The sequence below is a fragment of the Terrapene carolina genome, unplaced genomic scaffold, assembly GCF_002925995.2.
Source record: "Terrapene carolina triunguis isolate 2854851 unplaced genomic scaffold, T_m_triunguis-2.0 Scaffold21, whole genome shotgun sequence".
NCBI lineage: Eukaryota > Metazoa > Chordata > Testudines > Emydidae > Terrapene > Terrapene triunguis.
Genome location: NW_020664372.1, coordinates 5,196,747 through 5,220,010, shown reverse-complemented (window position 1 = coordinate 5,220,010; position 23,264 = coordinate 5,196,747). Strand labels below are relative to the sequence as shown.

Here is a 23,264-nt window from a genome sequence, read left to right as displayed (position 1 = left end):
AAGCAGCTGACTGGAGTCTGCCCGTCACATGGGCTCCGTGACTCAGCCCTGGCAAGGGCGGGGGAATTACACTGCCTCGATTTTCCTTTCGTTTTCGGGTTCTTTTCCTTCCTCCTGGCTCAGGCTGCCGCCTGCCTGCCGCCCTCTACTCGTCTCCCCCACGTGGCTGGTGAGCTCACTAAGTCGGGGGGAGGGGTTGTGGTTTGGGGACTGGGAGGGGAGGTAGCAGACTGAGCAGAGCGGGAGGGAGGGGAGTGGCACCGTGCCCCTGCCAACTTGTTGGTCACTCTTCGGGCATCCAGGCTGGTGGTGTGATGCACCAGCCGGGGGGGAGAGGGGTGTCTGGTTATATTATGGCTGTACCTTGCGTCGGCCGGGCGCCGCTTTATTACTATTATTATTATTATTAATAATAATTTTGTATTTTATTAAAAGCTCAGCTGTGTGTGGGTCCCTCTTTCTTGGTGTTGGGGTGCATTTCTGGTGGTGGTGCACCTGCACCAGCGGGGGCTGCGAGGGGGGACACTTGAGGGGGGGTTGTGTGGGGGAGGGGCACTGAGAGGTGTCGCCTAAGGGGGACCTCAGAGAGTGAGTGGGGCGGGGGAGGGGATATGGAGACCCGGGCAATGTGATGGGGGAAATCCCGGGGGAGGGGCTAAAGGACCCTGTTTCAGGGGGAGAGTCTGAAATGGGGGGGGGCAGAATCTTGGTCTAATGAAGGCTGTAGGTGGGGTATCTACATTTTGAGGCGATGCAGGGGGAGTCTGGGGGACGGACAGTGCAGAGCACTGTGGGGATTACATGTGGGGGTCTGGCTGGGCATTGGGGGATTTATGGTGGCCCTGGCAGGGGTGGTGGGCTGTTAAAAGTCCGGTTGGCGGTGCTGCGGCGCAAAGGCAGGCTAGTCCCTACCTGTCCTGGCTCCGCGCTGCGCCCTGGAAGCTGCCAGCAGCAGGTCCGGCTCCTACGCAGGGGGCCACAGGGCTCTGCGCGCTGCCCCCGCCCCAAGCACCAGCTCCACACTCCCATTGAGCAGGAACTGTGGTGGTGGTGCCTGCGGGGGAGAGCAGCGCACAGAGCGGCCCACGCCCCTCTGCCTAAGGCTGGCTGCTTCCAGGCGCAGCGCGGAGTCAGGACAGACAGGAAGCCTGCCTTAGCCCCCCTGCTGCGCCACTGACCTAAAGCCGCTGGAGGTAAGCCTGCACTCCTGCTCCAGCCCTGAGCCCCCTCAAACCCAGAGCACCCTCCCACACCCTGAACCCCTCTTCCCCACCCCCCAGCTTGGAGCCCCCTCCTGCACCCCAAACCCCTCATCCCTGGCTCTATCCCAGAGCCTGCACCCCCAGACGGAGCCCTCCCCACCCCTACCCCAGCCCGGAGCCCCTTCCCGGACCCTGAAACCCTCATTTCTGGCCCCACCCTGGAGCCCGCACCCTCAGTTAGAGCCCTCATCCCTTCTGCCTCCACCCCCTGCCCCAGCCCAGTGAAAGCGAGTGGGAGTGGGGGTGGAAGTAGGGGAGGGGTAATGTAGTGAGCAGGGGGCAGGGCCTCAGGGAGGGGCGGGGCTAGGGTGTTCAGTTTTGTGCAATTAGAAAGTTGGTAACCCTAGTGGATGCACATGGAGGTCTGGGAGGGCAGTTGGGGGTGCATGGGGCCCAGGCTGGGGCAGTTGGGGTGGAGGCACATGGGAGTCTGGCAGGGGCAGTGGGGGGACATGGGGGTCTGGCTGGGGAAGTGGGGTGGAGGAGGCATGTGGGGCCCTGGCAGGGGCAGTTGGGGTGAAGGCGCATGGGGCTCAATAGCAAATTAAGTGTCTGGCCAATCTCACCCCTTCTCATTTGAGAGGGGGGAGGTTAATTGGAGGTTAATCCAAAATAGCAAGAAGTGCAGAATAACAGGGAGCAGGGTTGGCCGGTACCAGATTTTGCCCTCCATTAAATAGCTAAAAATTCAGGTTGAAGGTGCATATTAGCAAGGCAGCAGCAGCGGCTGCATATCAGCGAAGCAGCAGCAGCCGCACAGAGCCAATGTGGGGCTGCAAAGCAGTAGTGATTCCCTCTCTCATGCGAAAGGCTGAGGATGGTTTCCTGGTCGGAAGAGGCCAGGAGCCCAAATGCACCTGCAGGCTTGCTCCGCCCCAGTACTTCCAGCTCCAGCTGCTTGTCTCAGGCTCCTAACTCGCCTGGGGCTGCTCACAGGAGGCAGGCTCTGAACAGACATGCGCATAAGACCCAGCAAGTTGGGAAGAGCCACCCGTGGAGACGAGGCGATGCTGCACCCAGCGCAGATCACGTGCAAACAGCTTGTTGACCCTCACCGGCGACGCCCCTGGCCTACCGCCCCAGACCGAGCCAGGCAGGCAAGTGTCTACACTGGCAATTTACAGCGCTGCAACTTTCTTGCTCAAGGGTGTGAAAAAAACCCACACCTGAGCGCAGCAAGTTTCAGTGCTGTAAAGTGCCAGTGTTGGCCGTGCTCCCAGCGCTGGTAGCTACGCCTTTTGTGGAGGTGGTTTTTTTAGAGCACTGGGAGAGCTCTCCCCCAGCGCTCTGCCCCGACTACACAAGCCACATTAAAGCACTGCCGCGGCAGCGCTTTAACATTGCCAGTGTAAACTAGCCCTCATCAGGGATAAGTGCTCGTTGGTGGTAGGGCACTGTATGAACCAGCATTGATGGTGAAAAAATAAAAATAAAAACAAAAGACATGCACCCCCCCGTCTTCCCAACTGCCCCAGCCAGGGCCACCGTGCGCTTCCCCCGTCCCCAGCTGTCCCAGCCAGGGCCCCCATGCGCTTCCCCCATCCCCAACTGCCCCAGCCAGGGCCCCCGTACGCTTCCCCCATCTCCAACTGCCCCAGCCAGGGCCCCCATGCGCCTCCCCTCCCAATTGCCCCAGCCAGGGCCCCGGTGTGCCCCCCCAACTGCTCCAGCCAGGGCCTCCGTGCGCTTCCCCCATCCCCAACTGTCCCAGCCAAGGCCCCTGTGCGCCCCGCCCCCAACTGCCCCAGCCAAGGCCCCATGTGCTTCCTCCATCCCACTTCACCAGCCCGACCCCCGTGCCTCCCCAACTGCCCCAGCCAGGGTCCCCTCGTACCCCCTCTCCCCCCAACTGCCCCTGCAACACAGCCTTGTCACTAAAAGCTGCATAGTGTAGACAAGCCCACAGTGACTCTAGTTTTGCCCATTCTAGAGTCTGCAGAAATGCCTGGGTGAACTGCAGGCCTCATGAGCCTGAGTTCAGTGGCCAGGCCATTTCAGACCTTGGCTTCTTTAGTAAAACTGCCAATTGGTGATGCTTGCAGTGGTGTTGTAAAATGGACCCTTGTCCATCAGGACCCACAGGGACACTACCAAATCTCTTCACATAGACCACAAAGAGCCATTAGATGGTGACAATTTAGAATGGCTACTAATTTGGGCTAAATTTAAATCAGCAAATTAGAGGTGAAAGGGTCTGTATCCTGTAACTGGTCCCCAGATCGATCCTGTGCCTCTGTAAAATGTTCAGATTTCAGAAGGCCGTCATCATGGCACATTGATTTTATTTATAGTTTTATACAGATATATTTAGGTTGATACCAATTTTACTGTTAGTGTTTTAATCTTATGTTTTTAATATTTGTATCTGTGTGTGTTTTATTGTGGAGCTCCTGTTTTCGTAGATAGATGCTATAAATAAACTGTTCTTTTATTCAGATTTGTTTCCTACCTTGCATTTAGTATTGTAATATTAAATGTTAACTCCTTTGTCCAGAAAGGCATGTATTTTTACTGAATGTACTAATTCCTAGCTTTTGTATAGCACTTTTCTCTGTAGATCTCAAAGTGCTTTACAAAGGAAGGTGTAGGCATCATCACCCCCATTTTGCAGATGAGGAAACTGAGGCACAGAGGTGAAGTGACATGCCCAAGCTCATACAATGGGTCACTGGCAGAGCTAGAAATAAAAAAAAACTAGTCTCCTGATTGAGTCTCAGTCCATTGCTTTATCTACTAGGCCATACTGCCCTACAGTAAGTGAGCATGGATTGTCTACAAATCTAAATAATAACCAAGTGTAACATTAAAATTAAGTAGACACAGCTGCTGAGGGTGTTCTTAAAAGACAGCTATAAGATGGCAAGACTACTGAAAGTCTTACCCAGCAGCAGGATTGTTGCACAGAATGCACTGAAGTCAGGTCCAAGACAACATTGACAGTTATATGCTCTGCCTTTTCATGTATGTACTTTACACAATATTTTAATCCAAGAACTACAACGTTAATGGCTATTTCTGAGTCTGCAGCTGAGTCTAGTTAATTACTCTGAACCTAACTGAGGGCCCCATGCAACTCCCCTTGACTTAAATGGAGTGGAATCAGGTCCTCTGTCAGCAGACAAGCAATGCAGAAGAGCTGGGAGCAGCTATAGAGATCAGCTTCTGGGAGCTAGTTAGACTGCTCTTTTGATCTCAGTCTCTGGAAGTGTCTTAATAAAATTTAAAAATTTTGTTGAAGAAATTCTAATCGATGCTCTGTGACTTATCAATACAAACCAGCACCTTTCCCATTTCTGCATGACAGAGGGCCAGAGGCTATAAGGAATAAAAAGAAACAAAGAGGCAAGATAGATCTTCTGCAGCAACTGAATCCTTAGATGAGGTGTGACCGTATAAAGCCGCAGGGGGGAAAAATGCATTAATAGTCACAGAGAAGAGACTCTTGATAAGGAAGCAACAGCTGCTATGTTATTAAAACTGCCTTTGCAAAAACATCTCTGCATGATACTTATGTTCAAGTACACATCTGTCAGCATATAAACAGACAATATGCCATCCAATCAGAAAGTTATGAGTGTAGCTGGATCACAGCTGATGAATCTGATACCCAGTAGTTTGACTGCTCCCATCATCTTATACTGAAACAGTGACCTATTTAGAGATTGTTCCATGGGAGTTAATTCAAAGCTCAGTTGGATTCATTTTGGGAAAATACACAACAGCTTCTACAGCTATATAAAAGCAGATCTAAGACTCCATGAACCATGCAGATTACAACACATTTTCACTTATAATACTGAAGTAATATAGCAGAGGAAATAAGATGTGCCTGTTTGCATTTGGTGCTTGTTATTACTATCCCCAAGTGAATGATTTAATGAAGGACTGAGACTTCAAGTCGCCAGATAAAAGAAATGAGAGCACTTGTGACAGGCTCTCATTGGAAATAAATAGTCCAGAACTAGAAGAATGGTTTCAAAACATATGTGAGGTGGTTGTTATAGAAAAACTATTGCAGTGGTTACATACCCAGCAATAGACAGAGGACAAATAGATGCTTAGATATGTTTACCATTTATTCAGTACTAAAAGTACATTTTACTTAAAAAAAAAAAAAACACAACACAACTGTCCAACTTTTTTAAATATTAACCTTTGATAGACATGCCTGATTTGATATGAGTAGAGTCAATAGTTTCACTCGATTTAATAAAATCAGCAGAAACAACACATCATGCATGGGGTAAAGAGGCTCACTCTGTAATATGGTAACACCCCATTAAATAGATTAGATGATTATATTATAGAATAATGTTTCTTGAAACAAAAAATAAGGTCGCTCTTGTAATGATTATTGTTTTGTTTCTGATAGTTACATGGCAATGATTTATAAAACCTGTTATTACTTCCTAAATAAATAAATAGTTTGTAAAGAAATGAGAGAACACGGAAAGCATAGAAAGCATGTTGTTAAAAAAAGGCTCCATGTTTGCATGCTCAGGGCACACAATTTTAGGCTAAAACAAAATTTCACTGTTCTTCACTATAATACGCATTCTGCATTTTCCCAGTCTTTCACATTTTCTATGGTGTCTGTACTTCTTCATGCCAGAGTCTTGACAGCTTGTTGCTGCTGATCCAAAATCCTAGCACTTTTCTGTGTGCTAAGTTTTCAGTACCTAGCCTCTAAATGTGCATACAGTTTGGGGTGACCCTATTTTACTGAACTACAGAATTCAGTATTTGCATATGCGAATAAGGTTGCATGTGTGCACAAAAGAGAACTTTGGAGGCTAGGTGAGGAAAAGTCAAACCTATGTTTCTGTCTTATATTTTTAGTAACATGAAAAATCAGTAAAATAAATCCAGAATAAATTATACCATCACATAAAAGAGGATGGGAAGTCTCTTATCCGATCATGCAACACCAAGCCCTTTCTAGTTTATTTACAGTAGTCAGAGACATAGCTGGATAGCTGTAAAGCTCTACCAGTAGCAGAAAGTCTAAAAAAAGACTTGTTCTAAAGCACACTCTTCAGGATTGCTGCCAATGAACAGAAAGAAACTAAACAAAACACACAACTCCATTGGGGAGTACAAGAGACTAGACAAGATGGGAAACATAAACCCAGATTCAGCATCTGAAAGAATTCTTGATTTTGAGAGGTGCTATCACTTTAGTCAATGGGAACTACAGTAGTTCAACTCCTTTGAATACTGCCCTATTTTCATTCTGGTATCCAACTGCTGATTTAGATGTGAAACTGGGCAGAAAAGTTTTAAAATGTTAGCCTTAACCAATCTCTGTTTCAGTTTCCCCACATGTAAAATATTACCGTAATTTTGTTATTTATCATTAGTATTACTGCAGTGCCTAGATGGCCCAACTAAGATCAGGGTCTTTTTGTGATAGGTCCCCTGCATACAGATAATGAGGGAGAGTCCCTGCTGTGAAGAGATTACAATCTAAACTGTCAAGAGAGGCCATGGGAGGTAAGAGTACGCCATTATACAGATGATAAACTGATACACAGAGAGATTAAGTGATGTTCTTGCCCAAGGATCATGCAAGAAGTCTGTGGCAATATTTATCTGCCCTGGAGGGATGTTGAGAGGATTGCATTAATGTTTGTAAATGCTTCGAGACACTTGGAGGAAAAGTGCAATGTGAGTACAACATATTATTTGTATTATTATTTATATTATAGTAGCTTTTAAAGGCCCCAATTGAGATTGCATTGCATTGGGCACTGTATCAAGATTGTAAGAGACAATCCCTGCCTCAAAAAGCTTACAATACATATGACAAGATGGACAAGGAGTTGGAAAGTATTATTATCCTAATGGTGAGGAGAATTGAGGCATAAAGAGACTAAGGGTCAGATTTTCAAAGGTAGCCTAAAGAAGCAGATATACACCTACTGGGATTTTCAAAAGCACCTAAGTGGGTTAGTGCTTAACCTTCTTAAGTGTTTTTGACAATTCCACTAGACACCTATCTGCATCTTTAGAGGCCTAATTACCTTTGAGAATCTGGTCTTAAATGATGTATACTGTAAGTACCGGTATATTTCAGGTAGGGATCCCCTATAATAAGCAGATGTGAAGAATGACTGAGTAGATGTGCTGTTTTATGTGGTATGGTGTGTCCTACAGAACTGTATTCTCACATTCTTCTGCATAAAGAACAGGAGTACTTGTGGCACCTTAGAGACTAACAAATTTATTAGAGCATAAGCTTTCGTGGGCTACAGCCCACTTCTTCGGATGCATAGAATGGAACATATATTGAAGAGATATATATACACACATACAGAGAGCATGAACAGGTGGGAGTTGTCTTACCAACTCTGAGAGGCCAATTAAGTAAGTGAAAAAAAACTTTTGAAGTGATAATCAAGCTAGCCCAGTACAGACAGTTTGATAAGAAGTGTGAGAATACTTACAAGGGGAGATAGATTCAATGTTTGTAATGGCTCAGCCATTCCCAGTCCTTATTTATTCCTAAATTGATTGTATCTAGTTTGCATATCAATTCCAGCTCAGCAGTCTCTCTTTGGAGTCTGTTTTTGAAGTTTTTCTGTTGTAAGATAGCCACCCGCAGGTCTGTCATTGAATGACCAGACAGGTTAAAGTGTTCTCCCTCTGGTTTTTGAGTACTATGATTATTGCTGGCACATGATGGCATATATCACATTGGTAGATGTGCAGGTGATTGACAGATTGACAGAGCCAGACGAGTACCCAGAAGTCACCTCCTACAAAACAGGCCCAACAAAGAAAATAACAGAACACCACTAGCTGTCACCTTCAGCCCCCAACTAAAACCTCTCCAGCGCATCATCAAAGATCTACAACCTGTCCTGAAAGATGATCCCTCACTCTCACAGATCTTGGGAGACAGACCTGTCCTCGCTTACAGACAACCCCCCAACCTAAAGCAAATACTCACCAGCAACCACACATCACTGAACAAAAACACTGACCCAGGAACCTATCCTTGTAACAAAGCCCGATGCCAACTCTGTCCACATATCTATTCAAGTGACATCATCATAAGACCTAATCACATCAGCCATACCATCAGGGGCTCATTCACCTGCACATCTACCAATGTGATATATGCCAGCATGTGCCAGCAATGCCCCTCTGCCATGTACATTGGCCAAACCGGACAGTCTGTACGCAAAAGAATTAATGGACACAAATCTGACATCAGGAATCATAATACTCAAAAACCAGTGGGAGAACACTTTAATCTGTCTGGTCATTCAATGACAGACCTGCGGGTGGCTATCTTACAACAGAAAAACTTCAAAAACAGACTCCAACGAGAGACTGCTGAGCTGGAATTGATATGCAAACTAGATACAATCAATTTAGGAATAAATAAGGACTGGGAATGGCTGAGCCATTACAAACATTGAATCTATCTCCCCTTGTAAGTATTCTCACACTTCTTATCAAACTGTCTGTACTGGGCTAGCTTGATTATCACTTCAAAAGTTTTTTTTCACTTACTTAATTGGCCTCTCAGAGTTGGTAAGACAACTCCCACCTGTTCATGCTCTCTGTATGTGTGTGTATATATATCTCCTCAATATATGTTCCATTCTATGCATCCGAAGAAGTGGGCTGTAGCCCACGAAAGCTTATGCTCTAATAAATTTGTTAGTCTCTAAGGTGCCACAAGTACTCCTGTTCTTTTTTGCGGATACAAACTAACACGGCTGCTACTCTGAAACCATTCTTCTGCATGCATTCCAATGGCCCTTCACTGTGTTAGGGACAGCTGCATTGACTGGTACAGGGATTACCTGCAGCAGGTTACCTGCCACAGCGATATGAGAAGTGCATCTGCAGCCAAAGGGGTCACGAACCTCTTGTTTCTGTGCTGAGTTATGTTGGTTGTGCAAGAAGGGGAGCAAAATAGTCTATTCTTGCCACGGGGATTGTAGCAGCCTCGAAGCACACCTGACAGTGCACTATGATGCAGAAGTGTAAGTGCAGGTGTTGTTCCAAAAGGAATCCTTAGGACAATGGTCCAGGAGTCATAACATCTGGTGACTCTGGGGTGGTTTGTGAAAAGTAGGTGAAGTCGTCAATATTAGGCCAGGCATATCCAGCTGGTGTTTGCAAAGCCCATTCTACAGACAACTTTTGCCTTAGTGAGGGCACAGTCTGACAGTTTCTCCTATGTGTTATGTCTGCACAGTGCTTCATATCTAGAAGGATGTCTGACAGGGGCAGGTTGGGGCATTGCTCCAGCAGGGCAGAGTTAAGGTTATGGCATGGAGTTGTTGTGTAATTCCTGGTTTTGAGAGGTTTAAATTTGTTTTACCTTGGAGCTGTATCTCAGAAATAACCTCTAATTTGGGCCACTAACCCTACCCCAGACCTCAAGATGCACCACAATTTTCAAGACAATCCAAATAATAATGTGGATTTTACAGCACCTAGGAAAACTGGCTAAAAATTGTTAAAAGTTCTCAGCCTTAACTCTAGTGGTGCTACCACCCCACTGTATTGAGAAGGTTGGACAAGGAATGCAGAATAAATAAAGATAGAAGTGTTTCTCATATAGAACCAAAGGAACAGGTATTCCAGAGCTATTCAATCCTAGTTGCCAGTGACATTTTATATTAACTCAAACTGAACTGAAATTAGGAATCTATGTTTTTGGTAGTGGAGCCACACTGGAAAGCACCTGAGTATGTACACATTGTAGTAATGTAAACTGCTCATGCTAATCAAAATACAAATCATTTAGCCTTTTGTGTATATTGTGATAAGCCAAACAAAGAAAGAAAAGTAAAAAAATGAGATCTATTTACAGTGCATGGATCATGCACATTATTATATACATAGTTTTATTCAATATTATACTGAACATGGTCAGGAGGATTGGAATGGTTTGAGCAAGTGTGTTGATTTACCATGAAGAGTATGTCTGCCAAAGAAAGAGATGATTTAATTTATAGGCAAATTTCCTATAGGCTACAAAAAGAAGCCATAAGTTGACAATACTGATCAATCCTTTTATGAGTTTAATTACCTCCTTCCAGTCATACATTTAAGTTGATTCAGGTAATAGTTTATCATACTGATAGAGTTATTCTATAAGTGTGAACATAAATGCAATGGAAAAGAGAGCATAATTTCTTTTTTTCTTACAAAAAGCTGGATTCATTCTCTATTCTCACTCCATCACAGCAGGTGGAAAAATCATATGGTAAGAATTATTTGTTGCCACGTGTAGAATGGAAATTTCATTTGTCTACAAAGTCTGTAATTAAAGGTATAATATTTCAATTCGCCAGCATCATCTTAATGAAAAGTGACATCACGTCGGACACCAGCACTATGGGGGCTCAGGGTAGGGTTACCATACGTCCAGATTTTCCCGGACATGTCCGGCTTTTTGGTCCTCAAATCCCCATCCGGGAGGAATTTCCAAAAAGCGGGACATGTCCGGGAAAATAGGGAGGTATGGTAAGGGGACCGCCTTCTCCCCGGGCTCCAACTTTCCTGGCTCCCGCCGCTCTCCCCAGCGCAGCAGCAGCTGGGGCCAGGAGGAGGCGGCTGCGAGCTTGGATGCTGCCGCCGGCCGGCGCTGCTCAGCCGGAACTGGGGCCCGAGCCGAGCCGGGCCGGAGCCACTGGGACCGGGGCTAGGGGTGCTTGGCCGCCAGCCGGCGGCCAGGGCCAGGCCGGAGCCGCTCGGCCAGAACCGGGACCTGAGCCGGGCCGGAGCCGCTGGGACCGGGGCTGGGGGGTGCTCGGCCGCCGAGTCCCCGCTCCCTGCCCGTCCCCGCAGCCCCTGAGGCTCGGATTGGAGGGGGCCCCTGCAGTGCTTAACACAAGGGCCGCTGGGCAGCCTAGCTCAGGGTTAAAGACTATAAACCAGGTTGCATCCGGGGCCGGTGGGGCTGGGGGTGCTCGGCCGGCGGCTGGGCCGGAGCCGCTCGGCCGGAACCAGGGCCCGAGCCAGGCTGGGCCGGAGCAACTGGGGCTGGGGGTGCTCGGCCGCCGGCTGGCGCCACTCGGCCAGGGCCAGGGCTGGGCCGGAGCCACTCAGCCGGGGCCAAGGCCGTGCCCCGGGGCCCGAGCCGAGCTGGAGTCGCTAGGGCTGGGGCCAGGGGTGCTCGGCCGGGGCCGGGGCCTGCGCCCCAGCCAGGGCCCGAGCCAAGCCGGGCCAGAGCCGCTGGGGCCAGAGCATCTTGGCTGGAGGGAGCCGCTTGGCCAGAGGGGCCGGACTGGGCCGCGCCTCCTCGCGCCGCTGCCCCAACTTACCTGCTTCCTGCGAACATTTGATTTGCGGGAAGCAGGGGAGGGGGAGGAGCAGGGGGGAGCAGCGTTCAGGGGAGGGGGCGGAGTTGGGGCGGGGACTTTGGGGAAGGGGCGGAGTTGGGACAGGGCCGGGGGCCCTTGGAGTGTCCTCTTTTTCCAAGACTGCAATATGGTAACCCTCGCTCAGGGTTAAATAACTATAAACCAGGTTGCATCCTGCCTTAATTCTAATTTTGTAACCAGGAAAAGAACTTTAGGGGCAGATTTCTAAAGGATTTCTCATTTACAAAACTCACTCTTTCACGTGCAAAACCCATTTGTTGTGTAGCAGATCAGGCAGTCAGGTACCTGATTTATAACTGGAAAGACCCAGTTTTGCACATATAGGCCTTAATCCTGCAAAGTTTCCTGTACATGCTTAATTTAAGCACTGTGTAGTCCCATTGAAATTAGTATGAGCATAAATCTCTGCAGGATCAGGGCCATAATATGAACATGGATTGTGTGTGCATGAAAACTGGGAGCCCTTTGAAAAATTGGCTTATGCATATTTACTGAGCATCAACTGCAGCTGGATACTCATAATTTGTCTCAGGGAACAAGTTTGTGTAACATGAGATAGAGACCGTACAGCGCCCATAACACTGTTAAGGGCCACCTGTTGAGCACTGCATGACATGTAGATGATAAGTTCTCTAGGTAAGGGGACCAGCTTCTTTGCTATTTTTCTGCGCAGCACCTGGCACGATGGGGCCCTGCTCTTTGGCGTTGCTAGCTGCTTCAGGAATACAAACGATAATGTGAGTACAATCAGAAGCGGGTGAAGCACTTTACAGGCATAGTCCCTTTACGGACGTTATGGTTGGTCCTTTCCTATTGACTTGACTCCAAATCAACAAATCCCCGCTCCCTGCCCGTCCCCGCAGCTCGGATGGAGGGGGCCCCTGCAGCGCTTAACACAAGGGCCGCTGGGCAGCAGCGCGTGTACACGGCGGCGTACAGGGCCCTGCGGCCTGCACCGCGGGACGTGTCGTCCCAAGCCTCCGGCGCCCGCAGTTCCCGAAGCGGCCTGCAGCGGGCGCGGGTGGCTGGCGGCGCGGAGCAGGGAGCCGGGCAGCTCTGACCGAGCGAGGCATGGGGAAGCGGGTGGCCCTGGTGCTGGCCGGCTGCGGGGTGTTCGATGGCAGCGAGGTGCACGAGGCCTCGGCCGCCCTGGTTCACCTTAGCAGGGGCGGAGCGCAGGTGAGAGCGGAGCCGCGCTGCACGGGGCAGGTCCCCGGCTCTGGAGCAGCCCCGCAGCGGGGGAGGCCGGGCTGCAGGCCGCTACGCCGGAACGGCCGCCGCCCCTTGGCGGGGCCTGATCCCCCACGGGAGCCCCGGGGCAGTTGCTGCTGCTGCAGCGCGGGTGGGACCCCTCGTGGCTCAGTCCAAAGTAACCGCTGGCTGGGGCCTTTGGCACAGGGACCCTTCCCTGCACGCTGCAGACGCTCAGCTGTGGTGAGCCAGGGGACTGCAGTGAAAGTCCCCCTGCCTGCCTGCCACCTGCCTCTTCCTCTCATGTCCCCCTTCCCAGCCCAGGGACAGAAAGAGAGTGAAAAGTAGAGGTGGGCCTCCGTTTAAAAACTCTGATCCAAATACCGGCTTCCCCGCATCTTTGGATCCAATTTTTGCTGCTAGCCTTTATCTTTATCATGCGGGCAGGGGACTGGACTCGATGACCTCTCGAGGTCCCTTCCAGTCCCAGAATCTATGAATCTTGGGCTAAGTCAGATTTATTGGGAGACATTTGAACCTGATCTAAATTTTGTGCCTGGGCCCCACTGCTGTATTCAGACAGCAGAGAATGGCCCCATCTCAGTTGTGCATAACAGATAACGAAGTGCCTGGCCTAGGCAACAGCACTGGGAGTCCATCACAATCAGGGGCCTGGGTACAGATTTGAGACTTATTAATGGACTAAAAATTAGATATTTGTCATGGTTGTACAAAATGCAATAAATGCAACCGATGAAAGGTGTAAATAGCAGTTATGTAAAAATATGCCACTTTTTTTGAGGGTTCATGGTTTTTCATGTTGACTTCTAAAGGCTTGTTGAAGAAATGTGTTCTTTTAAAACCATTTTGTTCTTCCTCTTTAATCTTTCAACAAAAAGATAGGTTGCTGGATGAAAATGCAATTCCCATGGCAGTGAGCTATGACTGTGAGGTAGACAGCACATTTTCAGACAGAGAAAAGCAGAAAAATATCAGCCAATAAAATTGCTCTTTCTAGAAACATTTTTTAAAAGTTTTCTCTAATACAGGGGTCGGCAACCTTCGGCACACAGCCCATCAGGGTAATCCGCTGGCAGGCCGCGAGACATTTTGTTTACATTGACTGTCTGCAGGCACGGCTCCCCGCAGCTCCCAGTGGCCGTGGTTCGCCGTTCCTGGCCAATGGAAGCTGCGGGAAGCGGTGCGAAGACTAGACTAGACTCTGGGTCCCCCACCTCCTAGAAGTGGGTGCCCTAACCACTCGGCTATAGAGCCATTCTCTGTGGTCCAATGACAGGTGACTGCTCTAACCACTGGGTTAAAAGTTATAAATTGGGCACCACGACCACTTCTCCTCCTTCTCTTCCTCCTCCTGCCATTTGGTGTGGAGTGAGGCAGGCACCTAAGCTGCCTGTCTCTGGGAAAGGATTCCCAACTGTGGATCACAAACAGAGAGAGACAGCTCCCTGAAGCCCAGAGTCAGGTACCTTACTCTGTGAAAGGGTTGGGGCTTTGGACACACCCCTGTCCTCGGCATCACCCATTGGCTATTTTAGGTGTTTCCCCACCTAGCATGCTGGCTTTTGTGGTCCAATTCTCAGACACCTCTCTCTCCCAATCCAACATTCTTGGGTAAGTGTCTCTAGTTTGTTAGTGAAGTTGTTGAATTGATATGATCCCTGTAGATTTGCAGCTACAATATGGTTTCCTAGTCTTAATTTGTTTCTATATACAACCTATTTTGTTCTGTACCTGTATTTTAGGTAAGGATATTTGCACCCAACATAGAGCAGATGCATGTAGTGGATCATTTCAGAGGAAGTCCAACAGAAGAGAAGAGAAATGTGTTAGTTGAAAGTGCCAGGCTAGCAAGAGGCAACATTGAAGATCTGGCTGAACTGAAAGTTGGTGAATTTGATGCAGTCATTTTTCCTGGTGAGTTTTGTTTTAAAAATGAACAGAAAATGCCCCACCCCCATAAACTGTAATTACAAGTAACTATTTTAACTTTCTGTAGCTAATTTTTTTACAAATCCCTTTAAATAAAGGACATTCTGGACCTGTGCAACTTGAGAATTTTTCTTATAAACATGAATTTTGTAGAGGGTCTCAAAATACTTTTAAATAAAAGTTACTCCATATAGCCCTCATTGTTAGGCACGTATTGTTATCCCATTGTATAGGTGTCAGGATGCTGGGTTTAATGTTAGCATACACGTCACATTGTTCCTTCCTTCTCCCTAAAAATCTTGTAAACTCCCAATTCCCTACCTACGGACAAGAACAGAGGAAGAGCAGAGCAATGATAGAACTTGCCATTATGCAACACTTGCTGTACTTTAGTGACTAAAATGATTGCGAGCTGGATGACCTTCCCTGTCTGACATTTTGTTGAAATTATAGCTCCACTTTGCTGCTGACGTAGCAACACTTAGCACTGTATAACTTCTTTCATTCATTGATCTTAAGATGCTTTACAAATGTGGGTAATTATTATTTCCATTTTACAGGTGGGGAAATCAAACCACACAAACATTATGTGACTTGCTCAAGATCACTTTCCAGAAACACTTCTACAAAATTTAAAGTACTAGCACCTCAATTGGCCATTAGCAGTATTCATTTTTAAATCATGATAGCATTTTCTGCAGTAGAGCCAGTAGAGGGAGCACAAGTATAGTACAGTACAGTAAAAGCTGTTTCATCTGGCACTTCACCAAGCAGAAAGCTCTATAAACCGGTATTTCTGATCTTCATGGAAATTCAAGTTTATAGTCCGGTTGGCACTGGGCCAGCAGAGGGTTAGGGTGTGGGAGGGGTTCGGGGGTGCGGGCTATGGCATGTTGGGGGAATGGGGGGTGCCGGTAAATGAAAAATGCTGGTGAACTAAGAGGGAGGGAGTTTGGGTGCAGGAGGGAGTGCAGAGCTGGGGCGCAAGCTCTGGGAGGAGGCTCAGGGCAGCGGGTTGGGGCGTAGGAGGGGGTGCTGGATCTGGCGGGCACTCACCTCTGGGTCGCTCCCCGCAAGCAGCAACCTGTCCCGGCTGTTCCTAGCTGGAGGCGCGTCAAGCAGCTCCACACGCTGCCCCCGCCCTGCCTCGAGTGCTAGCTCCGCAGCTCCCATTGTCTGGGAACCATGGCCAATGGGAGCCCCGGGGGCAGCGCCTGCGGGCAGAGGCAGCACACAGAGCTGCCTGCCACGCCTCTGTGTAGGTGAGTGCACCACGGATCCTGCACCCCCTCCTGCACCCCAACCTGCTGCCCTGAACCCCCTCCCAGAGCTTGCACCCCAGCCCCGCACTCCCTCCCGCACCCAAACTCCCTCCCTCTTCGTTCACCAGCATTTTTCACTTACTGGCACCCTCCATTTCCCCAACATGCCAGATAAGACAGCTTCTACTGTATTAATAAACCCATTTCCCAGGGCTGTGGTGAGTTGGTAACATCATCACTGCTGCAGGTGCATAGGCAAGTTAACAAATTCCACATGAAGTTATTGCTCCATTAGAAACCTGGTGGAGGGGGCTGGGAAGAATGACCATCAAAGGGAAACAATGTAAACTTTAAGATTAAAATATTTCTTTGGAACTTCCAAGATAACTCACTGTTTTGAATAATGGGAATAGGCTGAAAGCAAGAAATTAAAATATTGTTCCTTAAAATAGTTCTTGCAGCACTATCATCATTTATGATAGGAATGCCAATGGTTGTGTGCATTCCACAACGAATCAAATGTTACTGGATGATTACACTTGGTAATAACTTTTTATTACTTTGATAATTTAAACTAGTGTAAATCCAGCAAATGAAAATGCAGTAAAATTTAATCTGTTTCTACCAAGAAATGAGGATTAAATGCAGACACAGGGTTGCTTCTTATAGCGCATCTCCAAAGATGCAGTCTTTATTTTATTTTTTTATAATAGCAAATTGCTTTATAATTCACAAGAGATACAGCCCAAAGCTCCTAGTACTGCAGTGTCTTTAAAAAAATGAGACATACTGGGTTATCTCAATAAAAACTATAAAGGCCAGAAAGAGTTCAAAGAAAAACATATTTTTTATAATTGTTTATATCCTGAACTAAAACTTCCAAAAGAAATTACTCTGGGGGATAAAATATATTGGCTTCATCAATCTCCATTTTCTTCATCTGGAATGTCTAGAAGACTCGTGCTTCTTGTCCCAAAGAAAACCAGCAGGGATTGGGACAAAGGATTCCTGCCTCATAAAGTAGCCTAGCCCACAACAAGAATGCTTAATCATATTTATAAGATGAATGGAGGCTTGATTTCCCCCTATACTCATGAACTACACAAGTATTGTCAAATTCTTGGTTTAATGTATCATCATTCTTGTTTTTTAGTTCCTTCTTATGTGTTGGTAGGTGCAGATCAAGTGGTAAAACCTAGTGGGGAGAGGCCTCTGTTGGGTGGGTCTGAAGATTAAATTGTTCTCTCACCTCCTGAAGAGGGTTGAGCCTCCTTGCTGGGACATGTGGGAATGCTTGCACGCCTGCTGTCTATACAATCCAGGATTTCAATTGTTAATGTTGTAAATCCATCACTTTTTGCATGCTGAATGGTTACAGCCCACTAACTTCAAAAAATGTAGATAAGGCTATGATTAAAAACTCTGCTTTGGCGTAAAAAAAAAAAAGGGGGGGTGGAGGGTGCAATGTCCTTCTGGTGCTGTAGCAGCTAGCTAATTGCTCTTCAGACTGCCTTAAATGTGAAGGTATGCCTTTTTTTTTCTCCCCCCAAGGTGGATTTGGTGTAGCAAAGAATCTGTGTTCCTGGGCAGTGGATGGAAAGAACTGTAGTATCAATGAGCTTGTGAAGTCCACTCTTCAGGCTTTCCATAGTGCTAAGAAACCCATTGGTTTGTGCTGTATATCCCCAGTGCTGGCAGCTAAAGTCTTCCCAGGTTGTGAAGTCACAGTTGGCCATGATAAAAATGTAGATGGAAGGTAAGAAAGGGTTAAAGACATTTTATTTTATGTGCACAAAAAATCACAGGCCTATGATGTCAGCATTCCCAGAGAATGCACTAGTCACATCCTTTCTTATTTTACGCTGTCCATTTCATAATAGCGGTAGGAAATTCACTTTTGGAGCAAGAGGGCTGAATGTGTGAGGCTGGTTGGCTTGTCATGCATTTGAGGGGGAATAGTAATTTACCCCTAATCAAGAAATACACTGGCCCGGTACTTGTCTGCTAACAACATCCATAGTTGTGTTACACTGTTTTTTTAATTCTGTCTAAGGGATATATGCTTCAGAGCACAATCAGGTTACTAGGTGCCTATGGTAAGACAGCAACTTCCCCGCTTGGCATGGTATTCCAGAATTGTACAGTTTGTATTGTCCTTGTGTCTTCCCTAAAGCATCTGCTACTGGGCCACTGCTGGATTGGTCTGATTCGGTATGGCAATTCTGTGTTTCAGGATGTTAAACTTGGTTGCTGGCAGACATCCAAATGATAACACTAAATAATTTTAACAGAATCTTAGGCCCATATCATGCCTTTGCCATTCTCCTTGCTCTCATTGTTTTAATGGAATTGCTGTTTCTGGTTGGACGGTTTTGAAGGCCTGGGCATGGGCAGGTAGCAGCTGAGAAGGAAACCTAGCAGGAGTTAATGCTTCTTCAGGTAATCTTAACTCGGATAGGATATCTGAATGGAATTCTATAGAGCCAGCCAAGAGTGATGATGGGCAAACCAGCTGTTTCACCCCTCTCCTTAGAACAAAATCAGTTCCCTGCAGATGTGGTAGAAGGTCTAGACTAGAAGAGCCTGGAAAAGGATCTAAAGTTGCTGGGAGCCTAACCTTTCCTCCAGGCCCCTCAGGAAAACATACTTCTGAGTGCCAAACGTTGTTATGATTGGCATCTCCTCATAAATTCATCAAAAGATTGTTGTTAGTTTTGCAGTTATTCAGATCATGGATCTGTACTGTAGATGGCAAAACATCTTGATTTGGCAATATATCAGATCAGTGGTAAATAGGGTGTGGAGAAGGAGTACTTTTCTTTGCTGAAGTCTCTGTAAATCTCATATCTGGCTCTCCAAGATCCCTGCATGTCATCACTAAGGCTAAGATTTTTGTCATGGATATTTTTAGTAAAAGTCATGGACAGGTCACAGGCAATAAAGAAAAATTCACGGAAGCAGTGACCTGTCCATGACTTTTACTAAAAATATCTGTGAAGAAATGGGGATCTGCAGGTCCCCACACTGCCTGCACCGGGGCAGCTGTGTGGTAGCTAGGAGCTCCGGGGCCCTCACCATGGGTTGAGTGTTGGAGTTCCAGGGTCCCCCACCACCCATGACTGGGAGCTGTGGGGTTCCCCTGCTGCTTGCAGCTCTAGGGGTTCCCCTGCCGCCTGCAGCTCTGGGTTCCTGCGGCGGCAGGAGCTGCGGTGCACTCCCACCTCCTGCAGTGGCTTGGAGCTGTGGGGGCCGCCAGGCAGAAGGGGTACGCTGCAGCTCCCTGCCCCTCCCCCCCGGGCATTGGGGCACCCTGCAGCTCCCAACCGCTACAGGCTGAAGTCATGGAGGTCGCTGGAAGTCACAGATTCCATGACTTCCACAACCTCCGTGACTAAATCATAGCCTTTGTCATCACTGCTAGAAGTGGTTTGACTGTTTCTGTAACTCTCTCACTGAAGTGGGTTGCCAAAATCATATGGCTGCAATGTTTTTCTGTTTAATGTTAACAGGTTTCCTGATGCTGAAACAGCATCTGCTATAGTAGAACTTGGATGCAAGCACATTTGTAAAGATGTAACTGAATCCCACGTGGATGCCACCAACAAAATAGTCACTACTTGTGCTTTCATGTGCAAAGCTCCTTTGCATGAAATCTTTGATGGAGTAGGAACAATGGTGGCAGAAGTCCTGAAACTCAGCTGAGGGAACTCTGACGTCTGCTATCCCCTGCAGTGAAATGACTACCAGTAAATATAAACCATTTACCTGTACTTAACTATATTAATAAAATAATGCAGTTAGTGAGCTTCAGTCTGGTTTTTAAGTCCTACATCACACCACCATCTCTAGAACTTTTTATCACTTTTTCTTCCTTTATTTGAAATATAGACAGCATCTCTTGAGTTTTATTGTGAGTCTAAATGTGCTCAGAGACTTGGGTAGGAATCCTCCTTGCCTAAATGGGTTTTTGTAATACCCAAGTATAATAAAATGTGACAGCAGAAAAGATGAGTGAATTACTCATCTAGGTTGAAAGTGTGACAGACAGATTTAAATCAGGCAGAAGAATTAAATCATTATAGCAAAAACAGGGATATAATCTGGGATTTGTGTTCCTGTGACTCTTTAAACAAGCCTAACGCTAATATTTGTTACACCAGTTAGACCAGCGGTTCTCAAACTGTGGGTCGGGACCCCATTTTAATAGGATTGCCAAGGCTGGCATTAGACTTGCTGGGGCCCAGGACCGAAGCCCGAGCCAAGCCGAGCCTCCCAGTGCCAGGACCAAAGCCAGAGGGCTTCAGACCTGGGTGGCGGGGCTCAGATTACAGGCCCCCTGCTTGGGGCTGAAGCCCTTGGGCTTCAACTTTGGCTCCCCCACCCAGGGAGGTGGGGCTTGGGCAAACTCAGGTCTCGGTCCCTCCTCCTGAGGTCGTATAGTAATTGTTGGAAGGGGGTGGCGTGCAATGAAGTTTGAGAACCCCTGACCTAGACAAACTAGCTTCATGCGTCGATGGTGTGTTTGCAATTTAACACAATTTATTTTGTTGAAAATCATCTTTTTTTACAGTCAAGTTACACTATCTTTGCTGTTTTTAAATGAAATAGTGAAGGACTCAGTTAGGAGGAATTAATTCAGTTATAGATGTTTGCAAACACAAATTGCAAGGGCAAGACTTACTCAACCAAGTGGATTATAAAAACTCAAAACCATCTGTTTTCATCTAAGATGGGGCAGAAGTCAGCATTTCTTCTAGGCACAAAACTGCTGTCAAACCCTGTCGGTGCCTAAATGTTAACTTCCATTAACTTCAGTAGGAGTTGAGGGCACTAAAAACTTGACCAGATTGGGTTCTATGGCCCCAATCCACAAAGGTACTTAAGTGCCTCAGTCTCATGTTTAGGCTCTGCTGCAATCCACAAAACTGCTGTCAAACCCTGTCGGTGCCTAAATTCCTCCAGCACCCAAGTTTTTTGGTGAAAGTTCCCTTGACACCTAAGTCTCAGTCTCTGAGCATGCACACTAACTAACTCTAGGTATTTGGACCCCTATCTCTAGCCTAAGCCCTAGAGCAATCCACTAATTGGGGAAGATTGGCAGATGCCTATCTCATGGACAGGGCCAAGCCAGGTGTGCTGAGGCCACCTACCAGATCAGCACCTTTCAGAATCTAGCTGGAGGATAGGGCAGTGCCCACCTTATACCTTTTAACCCAGTGGTTAAAACACTTGCCTGGGATATGGGAGACAAAGATTCGATTTCCCCCTGTGCCTGAGAGGAAAAAAGTATTTGAACAGGAGTCTCCTAACTCACAGGAGAGTGCTCTAATCACTGAGCTATTCTGATGTGGATCTCCCTCAATCTCATGTTAAAGCTGTTTTGGATAAATAATGAGAGTGATTGGACAAGGGGGACTGGACCCTGGTTGCCCACCTCCCTTGTGGGTACCCTAACCACGCCTCTCTCTGCTCCAATGACTTTTCCCCTGTGGATAAATACAGTAATTAAGTAAAGTATTTATCTACAGTGGAAAAGTCATTGGGCCACAGAGGAAGAGACAGAATGACTTTGTAGCCTGGAGGTAGGGGTACCCAGCTGGGCCACCGGAGAGCCAGGATCTAGGCCCCCTGCTGCAATTATTCATTATTTATCCACAGAGGAACAGCTTCACCGAGAGATTGAAGGAGCCCTGTGACAAGTATTGCAACCACATGCAGTATCTTTGGGGGGAGGTGGTTGTATATTGTAGTACTGTGGGCCAGGGATTATTTGAGTGTGTGTTACTCTCTGGGAGGAGGGTTACTGCAGCTCCCTCAGGGACAGAGAGAGAGAGAGTGTGTGTCAGTAAAGGTTCACAGATACTTGTTCAAGCTGAGTTCCCAGAGACTAGGAAATTTGAAGGGCTTTTTCCTTAAAAAGCCCCTGCTTAGGCAGACTCAGAACCTTCTTTCTGATCCAGCAAATGGACAGGACCTTCTGTACAAGGGCCCCAACCTTTGCAGAAGGGTTGGAAGGCCTTTGGCCTTCAAGCACCCATAAGACAGACTGATAACCTCTAGTAAGCTTTTAGCATGTGTATAGAAACTTCTGTTATTTAATAATTTTCTCTGTAATGCTTTTCCCTTAAGAACAAAAGTGCTTGCTTAGAAGGAGTAGTGTGGTCACTTGTAACTGGCTGGCACCACCCTGTTCATAGCCCTCAGAGAAAGCAACGCACAGGCACTGGCCCTTAAGCAGAGTGGCTTGCTGGGCACATCAAGGTATGAGATAGGGAGCTATGCAGCCTTAAAACCATGACCAGGCTGGAGAGAGGTGACAGCTGGAGCTGGACACCTTATGTGGGTGCCTTCTAGAGACAGAGGGGTCACACAGGTGCAGTTACCATGAAGCTGTAACAGTAGCCCCACAGCAGAATATCCTACACCTCAGATGCTTAGAGCACTCTATTGGAAAGTGGGATACCCGTGTTCAAATCCTTTCTCCCCATGGCAGAGAGGGGGCAATTGAACCAAGCTCTCCCACATCCCAGGTAAGCGCTCTAACCACTGAGTTATAAGGTGGGAGATGCTACTGCTGCCTCCTCCAGCAAAGCAGGCACCTCTCTCATTCCTTCAAGAAACCGCTTAGGCACCAAAGCCCCACCCTATTCCAGGAGACAGGTTCCTGTGTGTGGGTTACTAAGCAGAGATAGATGCTTCCCTCTGAGAGAGAGGAGGGGCTTAGGTCATACCTCTCGTTGCCATCTTGCCTAGTTTAGGCAGCTCCCGGCCTAGTGTGCTGGCTTTTAAGGCTCGCATTCTAAGGTTCCTCTCTCCCTCGATTCATTGTACAGGGAGCCCAGGTGCCCAACTTGGGCTTTGTGGATCACCATGATGTTCCTGTGATTTTTTTTTTCTAGGTGCCTAAAAGGTGCCACAACACTCAGTGTTGCAATGCCCAAGTCCCTTTGTGGATCCAGGCTTATGTAACTAGTGATATGTGCTCTAACAGCCATTTGTATGGTGCCCTGCAGAAGTCACTCATCTAGCTGAGCCGACTGTAGATACACAGAAGCTGGTCATTCTTTTAGTATAATAAGTGATTAGATTCTAATGTGGTGGTAGCTATGCTGAAAGGCCTTTGTCTACCATAACAAAATCTACCTAAACACAGGCTTTAATTCCAAAAGGCATAACATCGTGAGTGATCAGTGCAGGCTGGATATGAAAGTGGCTGAGGGGTGGAAGAGATCTGCCCCTATGAAGAA

The 23,264-nt window shown here is 47.3% G+C and overlaps 1 protein-coding gene across 3 annotated transcripts; it reads left to right on the top strand.

The window, feature by feature from the left end:
* The first annotated feature begins 9 nt into the window (after positions 1-9).
* On the top strand, positions 10-19,821 carry LOC112111565 (glutamine amidotransferase-like class 1 domain-containing protein 3A, mitochondrial). 3 transcript variants are annotated; one of them, XM_026662105.1, is made up of 5 exons: positions 86-169; positions 6,676-6,755; positions 14,569-14,740; positions 17,569-17,773; positions 19,527-19,821. In XM_026662105.1, exons 3-5 carry the CDS (start codon positions 14,599-14,601, stop codon positions 19,717-19,719), a joined length of 540 nt encoding a protein of 179 aa, XP_026517890.1. In that variant the 5' UTR covers positions 86-169; positions 6,676-6,755; positions 14,569-14,598; the 3' UTR covers positions 19,720-19,821. The 3 variants fall into 3 exon arrangements, with proteins under 3 accessions (XP_026517813.1, XP_026517890.1, XP_024062792.1); XM_026662028.2 differs by lacking the exon at positions 6,676-6,755 and having other exon boundaries at positions 10-169; XM_024207024.2 differs by lacking the exons at positions 86-169; positions 6,676-6,755 and adding an exon at positions 12,628-12,793.
* Positions 19,822-23,264: the final 3,443 nt, after the last annotated feature.